Genomic DNA, 16,674 nt, shown 5'->3' with positions numbered 1-16,674 from the left:
ATATATATATATATATTTGCACACATACATGTACACACATGTATATATGTGTATGTACATATGTATACCTATATATGTATATATACAATTAGTATATGTATATGCAATCCTACATATATGTACATACATGTGTGTGTATGTGTATATGTATATATGTGTACACACACACACACACATATATATGTACATATATATAAAGAGGTCATGCATTCTAGGTGGAGTAGAAAGAACACAGAAGGAACTAGATGTCAGAGAGAGAATACGGACAGCTAGAAATGTACAATTACTCTGTACTTGTGTGTGAAATTCTAAAAACACAAATTTAAGAAAATAAGACAAAAGAACAAACATTTTTTTTAAATGAGCGCAACTAGAAAACATGATCCTGACAAAATTATGAGGCTTGGGAAGGTAAACTGAATCTGAGCCCTGAAGTGACTCAGTGATACTGAGAAAAGCATGGACAGGTGTCCCCTTCATTGTCTCCTCCATAGCAGGAACACGTGGCTCTGCTCCCTGACATAAAGTGGCTTACCCTCAGGTCTCCTTGCCTTGTGCTCACTGCATTCCTCTCAATGGCCTCCTTTCTGCTATAATAAACTTTAGGACACTGTCTGGTAATATTATCAAACTGCAAATCTTCCACAAATAGACTCTCAGATTAAATGAATTGAAAACAGCACTATTCCTCACTTATTAAATCCTCACTTGCTATTCTGTCTGCTGGAAGCTCGGTTCTCTATTCAAAAAGATTAGCGAGCATGAGAGCAGTGCTGGAGACAGAACAGCGACATGCAGAGAGCTGTTCATTCCAACGCATGGGAGATGGGAATGGTTTGAAATGGAGATTATATTCTTGCTGTGTGATTCAGTTGTGCTCCACTACACACCCTGTGGCACCTCCCAAATCACTTTCATTTCAGAGGGGAAGACTTAGGTTTCATTTGGGAACACCCCTATAAGCCACTAGGCCACCCAGATTCAGCTGGCCTTCTGGATGAGCTACACAGTGAGCCCCATCAACTATTCATGGGTAGTGATTAACTTCCCGAGCTCAGATGTGAAAGTGAGAGAGCTGCTCTCAATCAGTTGGAACCTCTACTTTGAAATACAAGGAGCTTAAAGGATTCCTCCTGTCCATTCCGTGCATCTTGGGCCTTAGATGTGGTCAACATTAGAAGTACATCATTAAGGAAAAAGCTAGTCTATGATCTTTCCTCAAAAGATAAGAAACTCTTTTGTTACCAGAAAAACCTCTAGGGAACTTTTTGTTTTATTGCTGTGTTACTTTTAACATTTTGTTTTAATTGACAAAAAGAATGAAAAACATAGATTGAAGTACCATTTATTATGTACCTATGACTTCTCATTGTCACAAAACTATTTACCATAAACAAGTTAAAGAAGCAAGAGTTGATTTCAGCTCATGGTGTCTGAGGATTCAGTCCATCAGGGTGGCTGTGCACTTCACAGCAAGCTGGGAAGCATAAAAAATGTTAGCATATACTTGGCTTCCTCTTTTCTCCCTATTTATTCTACCTGGGTGTTCAGCCAACATATAATAATTTATATAGGTCATTTCCCGTCTTTCCTGGGAAGAAGGCATGGCTGGTGTCATACATCTCTTGCACCAACCTAGAACTGATGTTCTGTTTGGTCACATGATGCTCAACCTTTCCAGGAACATGTGACAATTCTTCTGTAAAATTATAAAAATTATTATAATTATAAAATTAGTCTCTCCACTAGAAGCTGAGGAGATAGTTCAGTTGGTAAAGTGCTTGTCACACAAACATGAGAATCTCCCATGTAAAATGCCAGTTGTGGAGGGGTGTACCAGTAAGCTCCTCACTGGAGATATGTACACAGGAGGATCTCTGGGGATTGCCTGTCAGTCAGTCTAGTCAAATTACCAAAATCCTAGCTAAATGAGATACCTGTTGTGGAAGTTATTAAAAAAGATCACCCCTCGATCTCTCCTGCCTCGCCGGACCATGTTACCCGTCTAATGCTGGTACCGGCCGTCCTTAACACTCAGTCCCTGTGGGGTCTTGCTATTCTTTTCCAGCCTGTGAGTTGATCTTGCTTACATGCAACTCCCCACACACTCCACAATCAGTTGTCTAGCACCTAGTTACCCCGTAGAAACATAACTCTTAATGCTTAATTATTCAATCAGGTTTACATATCAATAAGATCACAATTTACAAGATGCCAATACAATAATTTCAGGGCCAAATGATAAAGATAATGCTTTAACCCAATTATTCTAACCTTGTGAAAACCTTAGCTACTTGTGGCTGTTTAAAACCACGCAGGGTCTGGATCGTCTTCCTGTTCATCTGCCTCCATGTTGATTCTCCTGTTTCTCCTCTGTCCTCTGACCTCCCTCACTCCTAAACTTCTAGCTCCACCTCCCTATTTCTGTAACAGACCTGTCACTGCCCTAATGTGATTGGACAGAGAAAATGCTGCAACAGATACCCTACATCCAAAACAAGCTGAGGAAAGATAGAGGAAGAACTTGAGTGTCAGCCTCTGGCTTCTGCACACACATGCACACACACTTGCACACCTATACAGAGAAGTACACACCATTTAATGGGCAAAAGTCATTGGCAGACAAAGTTTTGCTATTTTTTGTTCGATGTCACTTTGTATTAATCACCTTTGATGTCACAAGATAAATAGCTCACTACCTTTTAAGTGAAGAAAATAAAGCAAAAAATTCCCATATCCTGTCTGTCCATGGATTGAGTAGCCCAAACTTTCCCTAATCAAAGCCAGACTTTTAATGAGACTTGATCTTTGATTGAAAGAGGTAGGCTGTATAATGAACTTCTGGGTCATTACACTGCTCGAGGCCTAATTTTTATTTAATTCTAGCTCCCTGATGTTTGTGGTATGGAGTTCTTAATTTATGTTGAATCTTTAAAACTTTCTCTTTTAGGTCTTTGATGTCAGATGCCTTTTGGGGGCAATAAGTCCATTTTGAACTTAAGTGTAATAAAGTAAAAATTCTAGTCTCCATAGAAACCTATCATTTTCTGTCTACATCTTTTAAAGTGTCCACGTTGCTATTGGCCTATTGGCCCCTTATTACAGAAGGACTTTTAAGTAATGTAAAGTGTGCTATGTGTCCTAAACTTGGGGAATGCCTGGATGTGCAATGGACTAGCTGCTGTCTTCTCAAGCAAATTTGGATGCAGAATGTGACCTGTGTTACTCAGCAGTCAAAGCCACCTAATACCTTATTATGGTATGACTGTGTTATTTGTCCTCATGTGTGTGTGCATGCCAGACATGCAATTGTGTGCATGTATGTGGTGTGTACAGAAAAGTGAGCTGATATCTAGACAGGGTCCAGGTCTCTTCACTCCTAGGGCATCCGTCCTCAGCAGGCCCTTCCTACCCTATGCACACCTCTCTGCAATGCTACTACAACCTTCTACAATATAACTGATGATAGAGAGCTTAGTTTGGACCAGGACTCATGACCTGACCCACATGGAGTAGGCATTATCCCTGTGTTGCAGAACCATCTTGGAATTTGTACAGACATGAGATAGAATGTGCTCTTTAAATCATGGCAGGCCTCTGTCCAAAGACCCAGTGACTAGAATATCCTCCTCTTTACTCAGGTGTCCTCCCAGCCCTTTGTAATATGGGCACATTGAAATAGAAACAAGTGTGAAACACGTGTATGTAGTATGTACATGTAAATGCATATGCTCTGCATATGTGTATGTGTCCCCAGCAGTGCATACATGTGTGTACATATGGTGTGTACCTGTGTAATATGTGGACATGAGTGTACAAGTGATTTATACATTTGCAGTGCATATGTGTATATCCATGCTACTCGAATGTGTGTACTTGGGTGAGGTATATATACATATATATATATATATATATATATATATATATATATATATATACACACACACATATATATACACACACATATATATATACACACACACATATATATATATTATATATTATATATATGCACATAATGTACATGCATATGAGTAAGTTTGTGCTTAGTCTGTGATTGATCTTCTAGGCTGTTTTGTTCCTCTAGAGAAAGTACCAGTTTGTCAGAGATGCTACAACAAACTATCATAATTATAGCCCAGGGAATTTCCTTAAGATTCTGGAACCTGACTGCCTAAAACCAGGCCACCAACAGAGCTTATCTTTCCTTGCCTCCTCCTGGCTTCTGACGATGGCCCTCTATCATGGGGTCCTTGGACTGAATCCTCATCACTCTGGCCATTGCCTCCATCTCTATTCTTGCTTTCCTCTTCTTTATGTAGTCAGTGTCTCGGAACCATCCCCTGCCTGATGCATAGCCATCTGAAGTCCATGAAGCTACTGTGCACCTGTGTGAGATGCTGTCAGAAATAAAACTAGAGTCCTTCATTGCTTTCCTCTCGGTCTCCCTCTTTTCTTCCTTTTCTTTATTTCCCCCTCTTCTAGAGCATGCTCTCCCCTCAAGCAAACAATCCTTAGTTTAAAACAAAAACAGAAAATCTGCTAAATATATAATTTAAAATGTTCTTCTCAAACACCTTCACACTCTCTCTCTCTCTCTCTCTCTCTCTCTCTCTCTCTCTCTCTCTCTCTCTCTCTCTCACACACACACACACACACACATCACACAAACAGATGGAAGTTAAGTATGACTGCTGGCTGGTAAGCCATGCCCTTGGGAGGCAGAAGCAGGAGGTTTGTAAATTTCTGTCTAGTCTGTACTCCATAGCATGATATATTTCAAGAAGAAAAAGAATCCAAGAAGAAGGGAAAGAGGGAGACAGACAGACAGACAGAAAGAGAGAGAGAGAAAGAGGGAGACAGAAAGAGGGGGGAGGGAGACAGACAGAAAGAGACAGAGACAGAGAAAGACAGACAGAGAAACACACAGAGACACAGACAGAGACAGAGAGGGACAGAGACAGAGAAAGCCATATGATCCATGTATTTATTATCTTGGTTACAAAATTACTTCACAATGCATATGAATATCATACAATATGATCATGCCTGAAGTACACAAAGATTTTTATTTGGCAACTATGCATCAGGAAATCTGGAAAGATGATAAAACAAGTGCAATACTGACAGAGAAAGCCTGGTAAATTGATTTTTACAACTATCCACAGAAACTTCAGAGAAGTGTGTCACACATGTGCATGTGCACAGATGCAGTATCCCAGCGGTACACCTCCCCCAGTGATCCTCTGCCAAGTTCTGCTGATGTTGCCTGAGGTCACATCAAAATCATTTCAGCAACCTAGTTGGTGAGATGGATGGCATCATCTCAGAGGTTTCTGACCTTCATCAACAGGAAAAAAAAATTCAGCTGAACTCTGCAAAAGCGTCAGGACAACATAAATCACGTTTAGACAGCCTGTGCTCTCTATCCAACATGTGAAGACACCCAATCATACATCGAGACTGGGATAATAAAATGCACCAACAGAACAGAAAGAAAAATTAATTAGTGCTCACTCTGCCCATCATGTAGAAAGCGACTGGCCTTTTTTTTTTTCCTATTAAGAAGAAGAGGTGGCAGGACTGTCCTAAAAAAATGGCTTACACTTAATTAAGCATTTCTTAAATACATTTTAATTCACAGTTTAGAGAAAGAAAGCATCACTAAATATTATACAAAGGAATAGTCTCGCTTCTCTTAAGCAAAATAAATGACAAATGAAAGCAATAGCTGTAATTAATGGTATTAAAATGCAAGCAACTGAGCCCCAGTTAATACATAATTGTGGAAAGAAGACAAACCATGCTTTTAAAATTAAGGGATCAAAACATAGCTCTGTTCATCTGCAGCTGAAATCAGATTGCTCATCACCAAAGTGGAATCGATAGGACAGGCTCCTCTAGAGTCTATGCAAGGATACCTGACAGAAGGCTTTTATTTGTGAGATCTTTAAGCCATGCATTATCCATGAAAACCTCAGTACTTTGATTGGGTACAAGTCTGTAGTATGATAAGAAAAAGTATACATGCACAAAAGGGTGGGTGTATGTAGAAGAGTCTCCTGCTCCACCTTGGGCTAAAAGTACAGGGCCTTTGGATTTGTTTCCGTCATAATTTGACTGGTTTCCTGATAGGAAGTCTATGTATAGCACCTGTAGTACTTCTATCACCCTTTTACCCTCTGTAGGCGTCTCTGATCAAATGCACACTCATTTGAGTCAAAAAAAAAAACATACATAGTACATATATTGTTATCCCAATTCTTTTAACCTCTGGAGATATCATTAATCAATTGTACATCATTAGTTCTGGCAAAGAATAAATCCATATGTAACACATAAACCACTGCCCCTACACCTTTACCCTCTGCAGGCATCCTGAATCAATCATACAGGAGGCCTATTTCTTGCTTTCAGTCTGCTGTTATCACCAGGGCTATTCTGGCAAGTCCGTAACCAATGAGAATGGAAGCCACTGCAATCTATGTTTAGCAACCCTCTCCACACACCCTTACCCAGTCCTGAAACATCTACAAGATGCCTGAATTCTCAGTAACTGGGGACTTGAGATACTGTGGAAGCTTTGTTATTTACTTTGCTGTTTATTAACAGGTCTCACATATACCCTCTCTGGTCTCATGACAGGGGTAACACATTGAGTCTGTGTTAAAGTGCAGAAGGAAAGCAGGGTTGTATAATCTGGACAATGGTATATACTTGCAATCTCAGGTACTCTGAAGCCTGAAAGAGGAGGGGCTTGAGCTCCAGGCAAGACTGGGTTACAATAACAAGTTTTAGACCGGATCTGGCTATCAGAATCCCTGTCTCAAAAATCCAACAAAACATAATAAAATAGTAAGGCAACTTGAACTCTGGGAATACAGCCCTATACCCAGCCAAAAGAACAAGAGCCTGGAGCATGTCAGCTCACCAAGCCCTTGGTGACCACAGAAAGTGTCTCATCTCCTTGTTACTTGTTCTTGTAGGCACTTGCAGAAGTAAACAGACAGGAAGCTGCCAGACTTGGTGTTCAAAACTTAGCATTTGAGAACCTGAGCTAAGCTAATAGCCATTCCGCTAAACCACAGTTCTATGGACTGACTCCTCACAACCAGCTTCAAGGCTAAGAGGTGTATGCATCTGAAAGCTCACTCCACACTCCCCCACTGCACACTATGGGGTATATGTGGGCTAGAAGTATTGAACAGGGTGCCCAGTGCTCCCTCATCATCTGACACTTGGGTTTCTGGCCCCTTAGAGACTAATGGAACTTGAGACTACAACCCACTGTAGAAGCTCCATCAGTTTCACTATTTTTCCTAAAATACATGAGACAGATGCCCCCTAACATCTTATTTTCAAAGTTAAGACAACCCATACTTAAAAGGCAGGCATCAAAAGGCTTTCTACACACGTGCTCTAATCTACAAAACTAATTCCCAGCCAGACTGGAATAGCAAACGCTGGCAGTGACTCTGTCCCAAAGAGCCTGAAGTGCCTATGCATTGAGGACTGAGACAATACCTTGGTGTGAGTAAATGAAAGGAAGCTAGGCACAAGAAGGTGTCACGGAGTATTATTTTGTATTGGCCCCAGCTGTTTCTGTTCTGTTGAGAGTCTCAGTGAAGTTTCTCGTGTGTGGATGCCACCCATACACTAGGAGAAGTGGAATTTTGAGTGGTACGCACTTATTTTGTTTGACTTACTTTCCCCATAGGATTGCATGATAGGAAGTACAGCCCAGTGACCTTCAGTCAATGGCACACTCCCTGTGCTGAAACCCACCTCTTCCCTTACCACCTGAGGGAACTGTGGAATGTTTACTAACCCCTTTCCATGTCTTGTTTCATTCCATATCATAATTATCTGGCCCAAAAGGCTCTTGGCAAATATTTGATAAAAGATCAAATATAAAGCACTAAAAACTGCCTATGGCATTCTCCAAGTGTCAACTAGATGCTGATGTCATTATCTGGTTTTGTCCTCTTAGGAAAAATCATTTATGGGACTGGGGATAAGAATCAGCTAGTAGATATGTATATAGATATGCCTAGAATTTTTGAAGTTCTGGGTAAGAAATCCAGTACTACACAAACCTAGTATGATGGCACACACCTGTAATTCCAGCACTGAAGGGATAGACACAGGCAGGTCAGGAGTTCAGAACTGTATTTGACTCCACTGCTAGTTCAAAACCAGTCTGGAATTCATGAGATGCTGTAGATGCTGTATCAATGATTATTTCTAAATGGAGGCAAAGATCAGGCGGTATCTATTTAGAATAAGCTATTTATGACAGCAATGTTGGCTGAGGACAAGTCAAAGCCTTGGAGAACCAGCTTGAGATGCCAAATGTGAATGATCAGAAAAGCCAGGGGACACAGAGGACACATAGATGTCAAGATCATGAATGAACTGACAAAGTCCTGAACAAGCAGAAACAGAAAACAGATAGAAGTTCTATGGCCATGAGAATATGTTTAATCCTCTGATTCCTCTGTAAGATTTTCTGAGCTTCCATGTCACATGGATTTGTATTCTATGCAAGGGTTTGTAGTACTCTTGTGCTTATTGGGCTTCCTTAGGTTGGCCTGACCTATTTTCCATCTCATCTTCAAGCTCAAGCCCTGTTTTCTGTTGTATCCTGAGCCCCAGTTCTTAGGATCACCATTCATTTGTCATGATGCTTGCCACAGATAGATGGGCAAGATACCTTTGTACCCATTCTAGGATTCCACCTGTCGTGTGGCTTTCTGTGGAAAAATGTGGACAAACATCTACTCAATCTAGATAGAACACAGTGACAGACAAAATAATGAATTTGACTGAAATCCAACAAGGAGAAGCAAAGGGCTTGTCAGGCTTATTCATGGACCATTAGTGAGGAGTTACTTATAGGGGTATACATGACTCAGAGACACTGCATCAACAAAAAGGCTACCCCAGCATGAGTCAAGACTCAAGACACCTTCATCTTTGGAGCTTTGATCTATTTCTGCTAAAGGACAGAAACGGACCCTCCATACCTGCTGATACAGTTCTTCAAGACTACCTGTCTCAAAAAGCAAGTGCTGGCTAAAGATATATTCTGAGTGTGTAACACTAAGCAGAATAGTTCATTGTCTCTAACCATCACACCTTCAAGCCCACACAGAGGAAACTTGAGCTATAACTTTCAGAACCATCCAAACCCTCTGTACAACATTCTGGCAGATCTGGAGCTGTTTAGTTGCTCCAGGCCAGGTACAAGGTGGGAAGTGGGACCCCTTCCTGTGTTTACAGCCTTTGACAAATGGGTTCTTGTCTTCTCCTGACAGACTCTCCTTGACTGATGCATGAGCCTCTATGCTCATCACCAGAATCACCGTCCTCATCAGAGTTTGAAATTCAGATGGATTTTACACCACAAATAAAAATGAATTCAAATATCTCAGTTCCCAGAGCAGAAACACAGGTGCTGTAATGTCATGTTTGTGCAGCTGTACACAGCCAGGCAGGGATGCAGGGTGATGGGTTACCTCCCATCACCTTTGCTGAATCCACATTAGTCTTGTGACTGTGGAGGCATCACGTACAGTCCAGTATCAAGTAGCAGAATACCACACTCCACATATGTCCCAGTGTCATCTTCCAGGAGATCAAAGGAAATTGAAGAACCCTTTTCTGATGTGAGTATAGTCCCAGGAGCTCTGCTAATTCATACAATCACAAGTCACAAGAACAAAATAAGGCCATATCTTGGTATCCACCATGAAATTTCCCATAAACAACAAGGTAAGGTTTCCCACATGACAGTGAGATTTCTGTTGTCCCAAAGGAAACCAGACAGCCAAGATACAAGCAAACAGGAGAGAAAATTAATGCCTTCTTGCTCTGCTGAGTTTCCTCAGATGGTCACTAAGTTCCTGGCTCAAAGAAGAGAGCCAACTCCTGAAAGTTGTCATCTGACCTTATATGTGTGCTGTAACACACACACACACACACACACACACACACACACACACACACACACACACACATGCACACTGTATACATGTGGTATATCTAATATCTATTATACATTATATATCATACATTATATATATTATGTACATATATATAATAGATAAGACAAAATGCAAAACAAAAGCATCTCCCAGGGAGTTTTGACTCAGTGGAGACTGTCATGGTTCTTCCAATCATCCCAGGATGTAACAGAGCAAGTACTCATTTCCAAATGAGCATCAATATCTAGCCAAAGGAACAAAGTGAGACATGACACTGGAAGCAGAAGGTCTAACGGTGTGACTCATCTGGTAGGATGTTTGCCTAGTATGCACAGAGCCCTGAGATGGATCCCTGGTGCCACATTATTAGGCTGTGGTGGCATACACCTGTAATTCAAGTGCTCTAGAGGTAGAGGCCAGAGAAAATGAAGTTCAAGGTCATCTCCAGCTATATAGCAAGTATGAGGCCAGTCTGGTCTACATAACATAGTATCAAGAAGGGGATACACAAGGAAGAGGTCAGCAGGAGAGGAACTTACTGAAGTGTTGATATTTCAAAAAAAAAAATTCTACCAGTGAGAAATGCAGTGAGGTGTACAGACAAAGATGGAGATGGAGAGGCAGAGCTTGTGAGAAGAGAGAAAGCAAAGGAAGATTTAAAAACAAACAAAAAAAGGACAAAGATGAAAAGAAAATCAAAGTTATGTTTGGATGCTGCAAGCTCTTGAAAAGGTAGGGGGCTGGGAGGAGGGGGACACTGTTCAGCTTTCTCCACTAACAGGAACTTAGCTTTAGAGAAAAGCTTGCAAAGCCTCCACCCAAAGCCCTCAATTGTAAAAATCCACACGGGGCCAAGAGACCGTTGCTTCTGAGGCAGGTTTATGTATTATTGTGGCACCTCTGTCATCTCTTGTCATTTAGTTCCACTTTATTAAATTACCAATCTTTCCTGAAGCATTTAGGTTACACAGAAAGGGACATAGGGGCACATCCACACACCAGAAGAAGGTCCATCTCTTCAAATGTATAAATCCTGGTAACAAATTATGCCTCATAGTAGCAAAAAGGCTATGATGCACTCTTAGACTCAAATGATAACCACTTTAGGGGCTACAGCAGCCATCTCCCTGTATGGTCACAGGAAAGTGTCTCCAGCAGAGTGTGTACAGGACATGAGTGTTACGGATGTGGCGGGGGATGCTTTCCTTTTGGGTTGCTTAGATTTTGATTAAGAGTTTCCCATGAAGGAAAAGAACTCCAGGAGAAACAATATCCTTATCCAAGCAAATGTTGTCTGAGCAGGTTTCTCTTTGTACACGTCGGGAAGACCCATCACTAGCCACTGCAACTGATTAGTCATGTCAGCTCAGTCTCTGGGAACAAGTGGAAAACCTTTCAGGAATGCTTTGTCTAACATTTCCAACATTAGCCAAGTCTATGTGAAGAGAAAGGCTGTGTGTGGCACATGCACATGGGAATGTATGTCTGTGTGTGTGCCTGTGTGCATGCATGTGCATGTGTGCACAAATGTATGCATGTGTTTTCCTTTCTCCAGAAGAATTGAAACTATGTAGAGAATGACCCTGTACAACTTCCTCCCCCAGTAAACATCACAGATAAGCCATAGAGCTAGGTGCTGGTGATGGATAGACAGACCACAGACAGAAAGGGCAGGTGGAACAGAGCCAGGGTGGCTTGGAAATCTCAGAACATGTTCTAGCCCATTCATCTTGATAATGATAGAGCTGAATTTATTCCTACTACCCTGGTAGCTTTCAAACTGTATCAGAAATTTATTTCTTAAAAATTACACCAGACATAAATATACTTATGGACATCATAAACTTTTCAAGGAAAAGCAGAACACATGCTTTCTAAGCACAGTGATATGAGCTCAATGGATGAAAAAGGACAAGCTGGTTGGGAAAGTCTATGAGTGTATGTGTCATGTAAGTGGCAAGTTCTTGTGTCCCAGCCATAGATACCCACATGTGTGCTCAACAGAAGGCTCTCTTACAGCATGTGTGATACTTCAACATTCACATGGGAGCAGAAATTAGCTAAAGCAAAACTTAGTGTAAACATAAACTGCTGTGATGAACACTCCCTAAAACTGTGCAGGCAATTGCTTTACATTTACAAGCAAATCCTTTTCTGTGGGGTCAGCTGACACATTAATCAGCAGATGTCCTGGCCATCGTGAAATTATAACTCAAAACCTTGCGTTAAGATAATGATCACATGGGGCCACAATGATGCCATTGCAAAGAAAGACACTGTCCTAAACCCATAGATAGTGTCAGGAGTAACCGTGAGGTCCCTGCCCCATGTTCTTGCATCTGTATCTCCTTTGTGTTCCATTGCGCTTTGTCACAGAAACTTCTGTGAACTTTTGCTGATAAAGAGAGACTGACAGTTGCTTCTCCTGAGGGGACCAAAGCTAATGAACAAATTAAATGGGTGATAAACTCATATATCTGCTAAGTAACCATCCACTGGTCTCCCATCTCGAATAGGAAGTCACTGCTTATGTGGATAGGTCCTGGAGAAAATTAAGGTAAGCTAACTTTCAAGTAAATACACACAGATTCTAGACATCATGTATTCTATAATACGTGTAATGCTATACAGTGGTATATATGATACATAACATATGGTACACACATCAAACATCAACCACATTGATTTAAATTGTGGCATGAAGTATCAGTAAGTGATTTCTTTCTGAAAATTAAGATAGTAAAATAAAACCACAGGTGCACTTTCTTGTAAAACCTAATCACATTGCACAAACACCCCCCTCTGCAACTATTAGAAATAACACAGACTGGGGGGGGGGGGCAAAATAACAGACAGTTTAAGCTGTGTCTGTCTGCAAGTGTCAATGCACAAGACACCTCCAGAGCGTGGTCTGGCGAGGTGTTTCTGAACCTCCTGGGCTGCCATTACAACATTCTTACTGCATTTGAAACCAGAAAGACAAAATATATCGACTTACCTTTTTGTCCTCTGTCTCCGCGCAGTTACTGCAGTCGACTTCGATATCCTGGAGGAGGAGAAAGAGCAGGAGTCAGGCTTGTATTGGGAGGACCTTCTGTGGTGCTGCTGAGGTGCCCTTTATATTAATAAAGGATCCCACTCCCAGAAGCTCTTTCTCGAGTCATTGCCCTTTATGGAGGTTTTTGGAGGTGTACATGGTGGTGTTTGCATTAGAGGCATATGATTGTTGTAAGGAAGCTTTAGTACAAACAGATATGGAGTGAACCTGAATGCTATGGGTCAGAGATCAGGAAAGAGAAACTGAGGTCCATTAAAATTATCTCTCCCTTCCTCTGGTGCCTTTACTTGTATGAAAAGAGACTTTTAAAGTAGACTTCATGTACTCTCCTACACTTGTCACACATAAATATATCTGGCTTCAACACAAACCATCAAGTCATTGTTTTTGCTCACTCAGCCACCATCCTATTCATCTCTCTGTCCAACCATCTATATGTTCATCCTCCCAACCATCAATGCATCCATCCACCCTCCCACGTAACCAACCGCCTGTACATCAGTCCATCAGTCTGCCTATATCCACCCATTCCTCAGTCCATCTGCCTACTCATTCATCTCTCCATTTATCCATCCATCAGTCAATCTATTTTCCCAACTATATTTTTATTCATTTATCCATCCACCCATTTATCTGCCAGTCTGCCTGCCTGGACATCTACTCATCCATGTACCTATCTATTCATGTATTCATCCATCCATCCATCTATCCTTATATACAGTCATACATAAATATATACATACATACATATATACACACATACATACATACATACATACATATATTCATCTACCTACCCATTCATCTATCTATCCATCCATTTGCCCATCTATCCATTGACCAGCATGGCTGCCTGCCCATATACCCATCTACCTGTGCACTCACCCACTCATTAATTTATTTATCCATCCTTCACTCATCTGTCATGTAGCCAACTATATTTGTTGCCTTCCTACATCTAATTATTTTTGTTTGTTTGTTTTTTCTCATACAAAGGTGAAAAGTATGGTTCCTAACTTTAAGGACCTTGCTAGATAGAAGGAAAGACACATTCACACAAAAATTATGGATCTGATTTATTTATACAAAAGATTCAGGGTTCAGATGATGGATCATTGAGTAAAGACATCTGTGTCCAAGCCTAACAAACTCATTAAATCACCAGGATACTCCCAGTAGAAGGAATTCAGCTCCAGTAAGCTCTTCTTTGACATGTACTGATATTCAATGGCGTGTATTTACCCCACCACACACACATAGAATTAGTGAATACATGTAAAACACCAAAAGAGGGATTTTTTAGTACCCACTGATATCAGGCCCTTTCTGCTTTCTACTTTCTAGGTACAAAGGACCCAATGGTGTGCAAAACACAGGGAAGAACCTGTCTTGGCAATGCTTATATCCTGGGGACAAAGTTAAAAATACAAAACGAGGATGGGTAAATGTACCTGGAAGAAGCCTTGCATGGCCTCGAAATAAAATGGGGCAGAGGATGTGAAAAGCTGAGCATAGGAGCCTCAGGATTCAATCAAAGGAAGTGGCCCTGAGCTGAATCCTGCAAGATGCTCCACACTGCTTGATGGGCTCCTAGAGTGAAGCACAGACAATGCAGGGGCACATGCAAGGACCCCAGGTGGGGTTTTATTTGAACTCTAGCAAGGAGGAGGGGCCTTCAGCAAGAGGGAAGCAAGCCAATGAGGGGGAAGAGAGCAGAGGTCAGTGCAGCATACACAAACCACAATCACGGCTAACCACAGTTAATTCCTTGGTAGAGTTCTTGGTGAGCTCCCTGGAACCTCAGCAACAATGGCCTAGCTGTTTTGGTTGATATCCCTGGGAGACCTGCTCATTCCTGAAAGGAAATGGAGGAGTGGGTCTAGGAATCTAGGGAAGAAGGGGTGGGAGACTAGGAGAATAGGGAGGGGAAACTTCAAAACTGTGGTTGGGATGTAACATATGAGAGAAGGATATATAAATAAATATTTTAAATGCATTTTATGGCCATCTTAGGTCTCAGGAAGTTTATAGAGGTTCCTAAAAGAAAAAAAGAAAGAAAGAAAGAAAGAAAGAAAGAAAGAAAGAAAGAAAGAAAGAAAGAAAGAAAGAGAGAGAGCGATAGAGAGGGAGAGAGAGCGAGAAAAGAGGGGCAGAGGGGGGAGAAGGGAGGGAGGGGAAAAGAGACGGGGAGAGACAGGGAGAGGTCCTTTGTAAGGCACATAGGTATGAATTAGATTTGCTGAGTGTACACTCAAATATCAATGTTAGACCTGATAAAGAATATATGTCTAGTGTTTCTCCTAAATAAGCAAGTAAGAGGGCATGCACATTTGAGAACAAAACTCTGGGCTGGAAGCTCATGACTGGGTTAGAAGCTGCCCTGGGCATCTTGCTGTGGGAGGATTGGGGGGGTCTTGCTTGGGCTCCTCCATCCTCAGCATCAGTCCCTTCCTCTACCCTGGAACATCTGTATGGACTTTGGTACATGACTTTCTGTGCAGAATCCCAGGTCTATTCTCTCCAGTATGGTGTTAATGTGCTCAGGAGCTAGGTTTCTAGTGTGGACCTGCCTGGCTCCACAGTCATGCAGCTTCATGAGAAAACAGAGAACAAGAACACATCCTTCCTTAGACCTCATCCCAGTGTCCTGAGGTAGAATCCACAACTCAACCATTAGTGACCAGAACAGATTCTCCTCCCCTGACAGGTCCCCATGCTGCCTAAGTCTTGGTATGGTTTTACACAGAAAAGGGGCATTTGAGGGAAGAATTCAAGGTAAATCAAGTCCCTGAAGGTGAGGTCTGATGTGGTAAGATCAGTTTCATTGCAAACAGAGCCCACATGCTTGGGGATGCAGGTCAGTTGGTAGACTACTTGCTAAGCATGCAGAAAGCCGTGGCTTCGATCCCCAGTGTCACATAAACTGTGCCTAGTGATAAATGTCTGTAATCAAGAGTTCTAGACCATCCTCCTTCCACTAAACAGATAGCTTGAGGTTAGCCTGAGCAAGAACTTGTTTCAAAAAATATTTTAAAATATCCAAAACAGAAATCTATTGCTGTGCCTTTCTGGAGGCACAAGCCAGAAGAGGGAAGTGTGTAGAAGAGTCCCAGGATGGCGCACAATGGCACCGGGGCTCCTTCCTCTCACACACTCCTTATTTAATAGCTGTAGATTCTGATGCTGGACTAGCAAATGCAGTACCCAGGAGCACTCACCTGGAGCTCACCTGTCACAGAACAAAAGCTCCAGATTAGCTAGGTTTTGAAGAAGGGGAGAGACAAGGAGTGTCCTTCCCCTGAGAGAGTGTATGGAGAGCTGGGCCAGGAGGGGCAGGCCTGGGGCTGCTTGCCTGTCATCCCAGCTACTGGAAAGGCTAAAGGTGTTCAAGCAGGGCTAGCCTGGGCTACAGAGTCAGTTCACTCTACATATAATCTCTTGGGAATTGTATGGAAGTACCACCTGTCAATAAAAGCCTAATGACTAATAAGCTGAGGTAGAATCGAAGGGGGACTTCCAGCAGGGAGTAAGGAGTTCTGGAGTAGTCAAGTAGGAGATTCAGTGCTCAGAGTCAGAAGTCAGGCAAAGGAGACTAAGGAGAGGTAACCAGCCGCAAGGCGGACACTGCTC

The 16,674-nt window shown here is 41.8% G+C and overlaps 1 protein-coding gene across 7 annotated transcripts in view; it reads right to left on the bottom strand.

Annotated features, from left to right (window-relative positions):
- The window catches only part of Rbfox1 (RNA binding fox-1 homolog 1), a 1,556,838-nt gene that overhangs the window by 922,578 nt on the left and 617,586 nt on the right, over positions 1 to 16,674 (bottom strand). For all 7 annotated transcript variants that reach the window (XM_031361868.1, XM_031361950.1, XM_031361938.1 and 4 more), the window contains one exon: positions 12,985 to 13,032. Coding sequence is in view for 1 of the 7 variants with exons in the window: in XM_031361806.1 (XP_031217666.1) it covers positions 12,985 to 13,032 (48 nt within the window). In the remaining 6 variants the exon portion in view is untranslated. The remainder of the gene's footprint in view (positions 1 to 12,984; positions 13,033 to 16,674) is intronic.

Source organism: Mastomys coucha, unplaced genomic scaffold (genome assembly GCF_008632895.1).
Source record: "Mastomys coucha isolate ucsf_1 unplaced genomic scaffold, UCSF_Mcou_1 pScaffold12, whole genome shotgun sequence".
In the NCBI taxonomy this organism is placed as follows: domain Eukaryota; kingdom Metazoa; phylum Chordata; class Mammalia; order Rodentia; family Muridae; genus Mastomys; species Mastomys coucha.
Note: the sequence above shows the minus strand (reverse complement) of the source record. Positions and strands in the feature narration are given on the sequence as shown.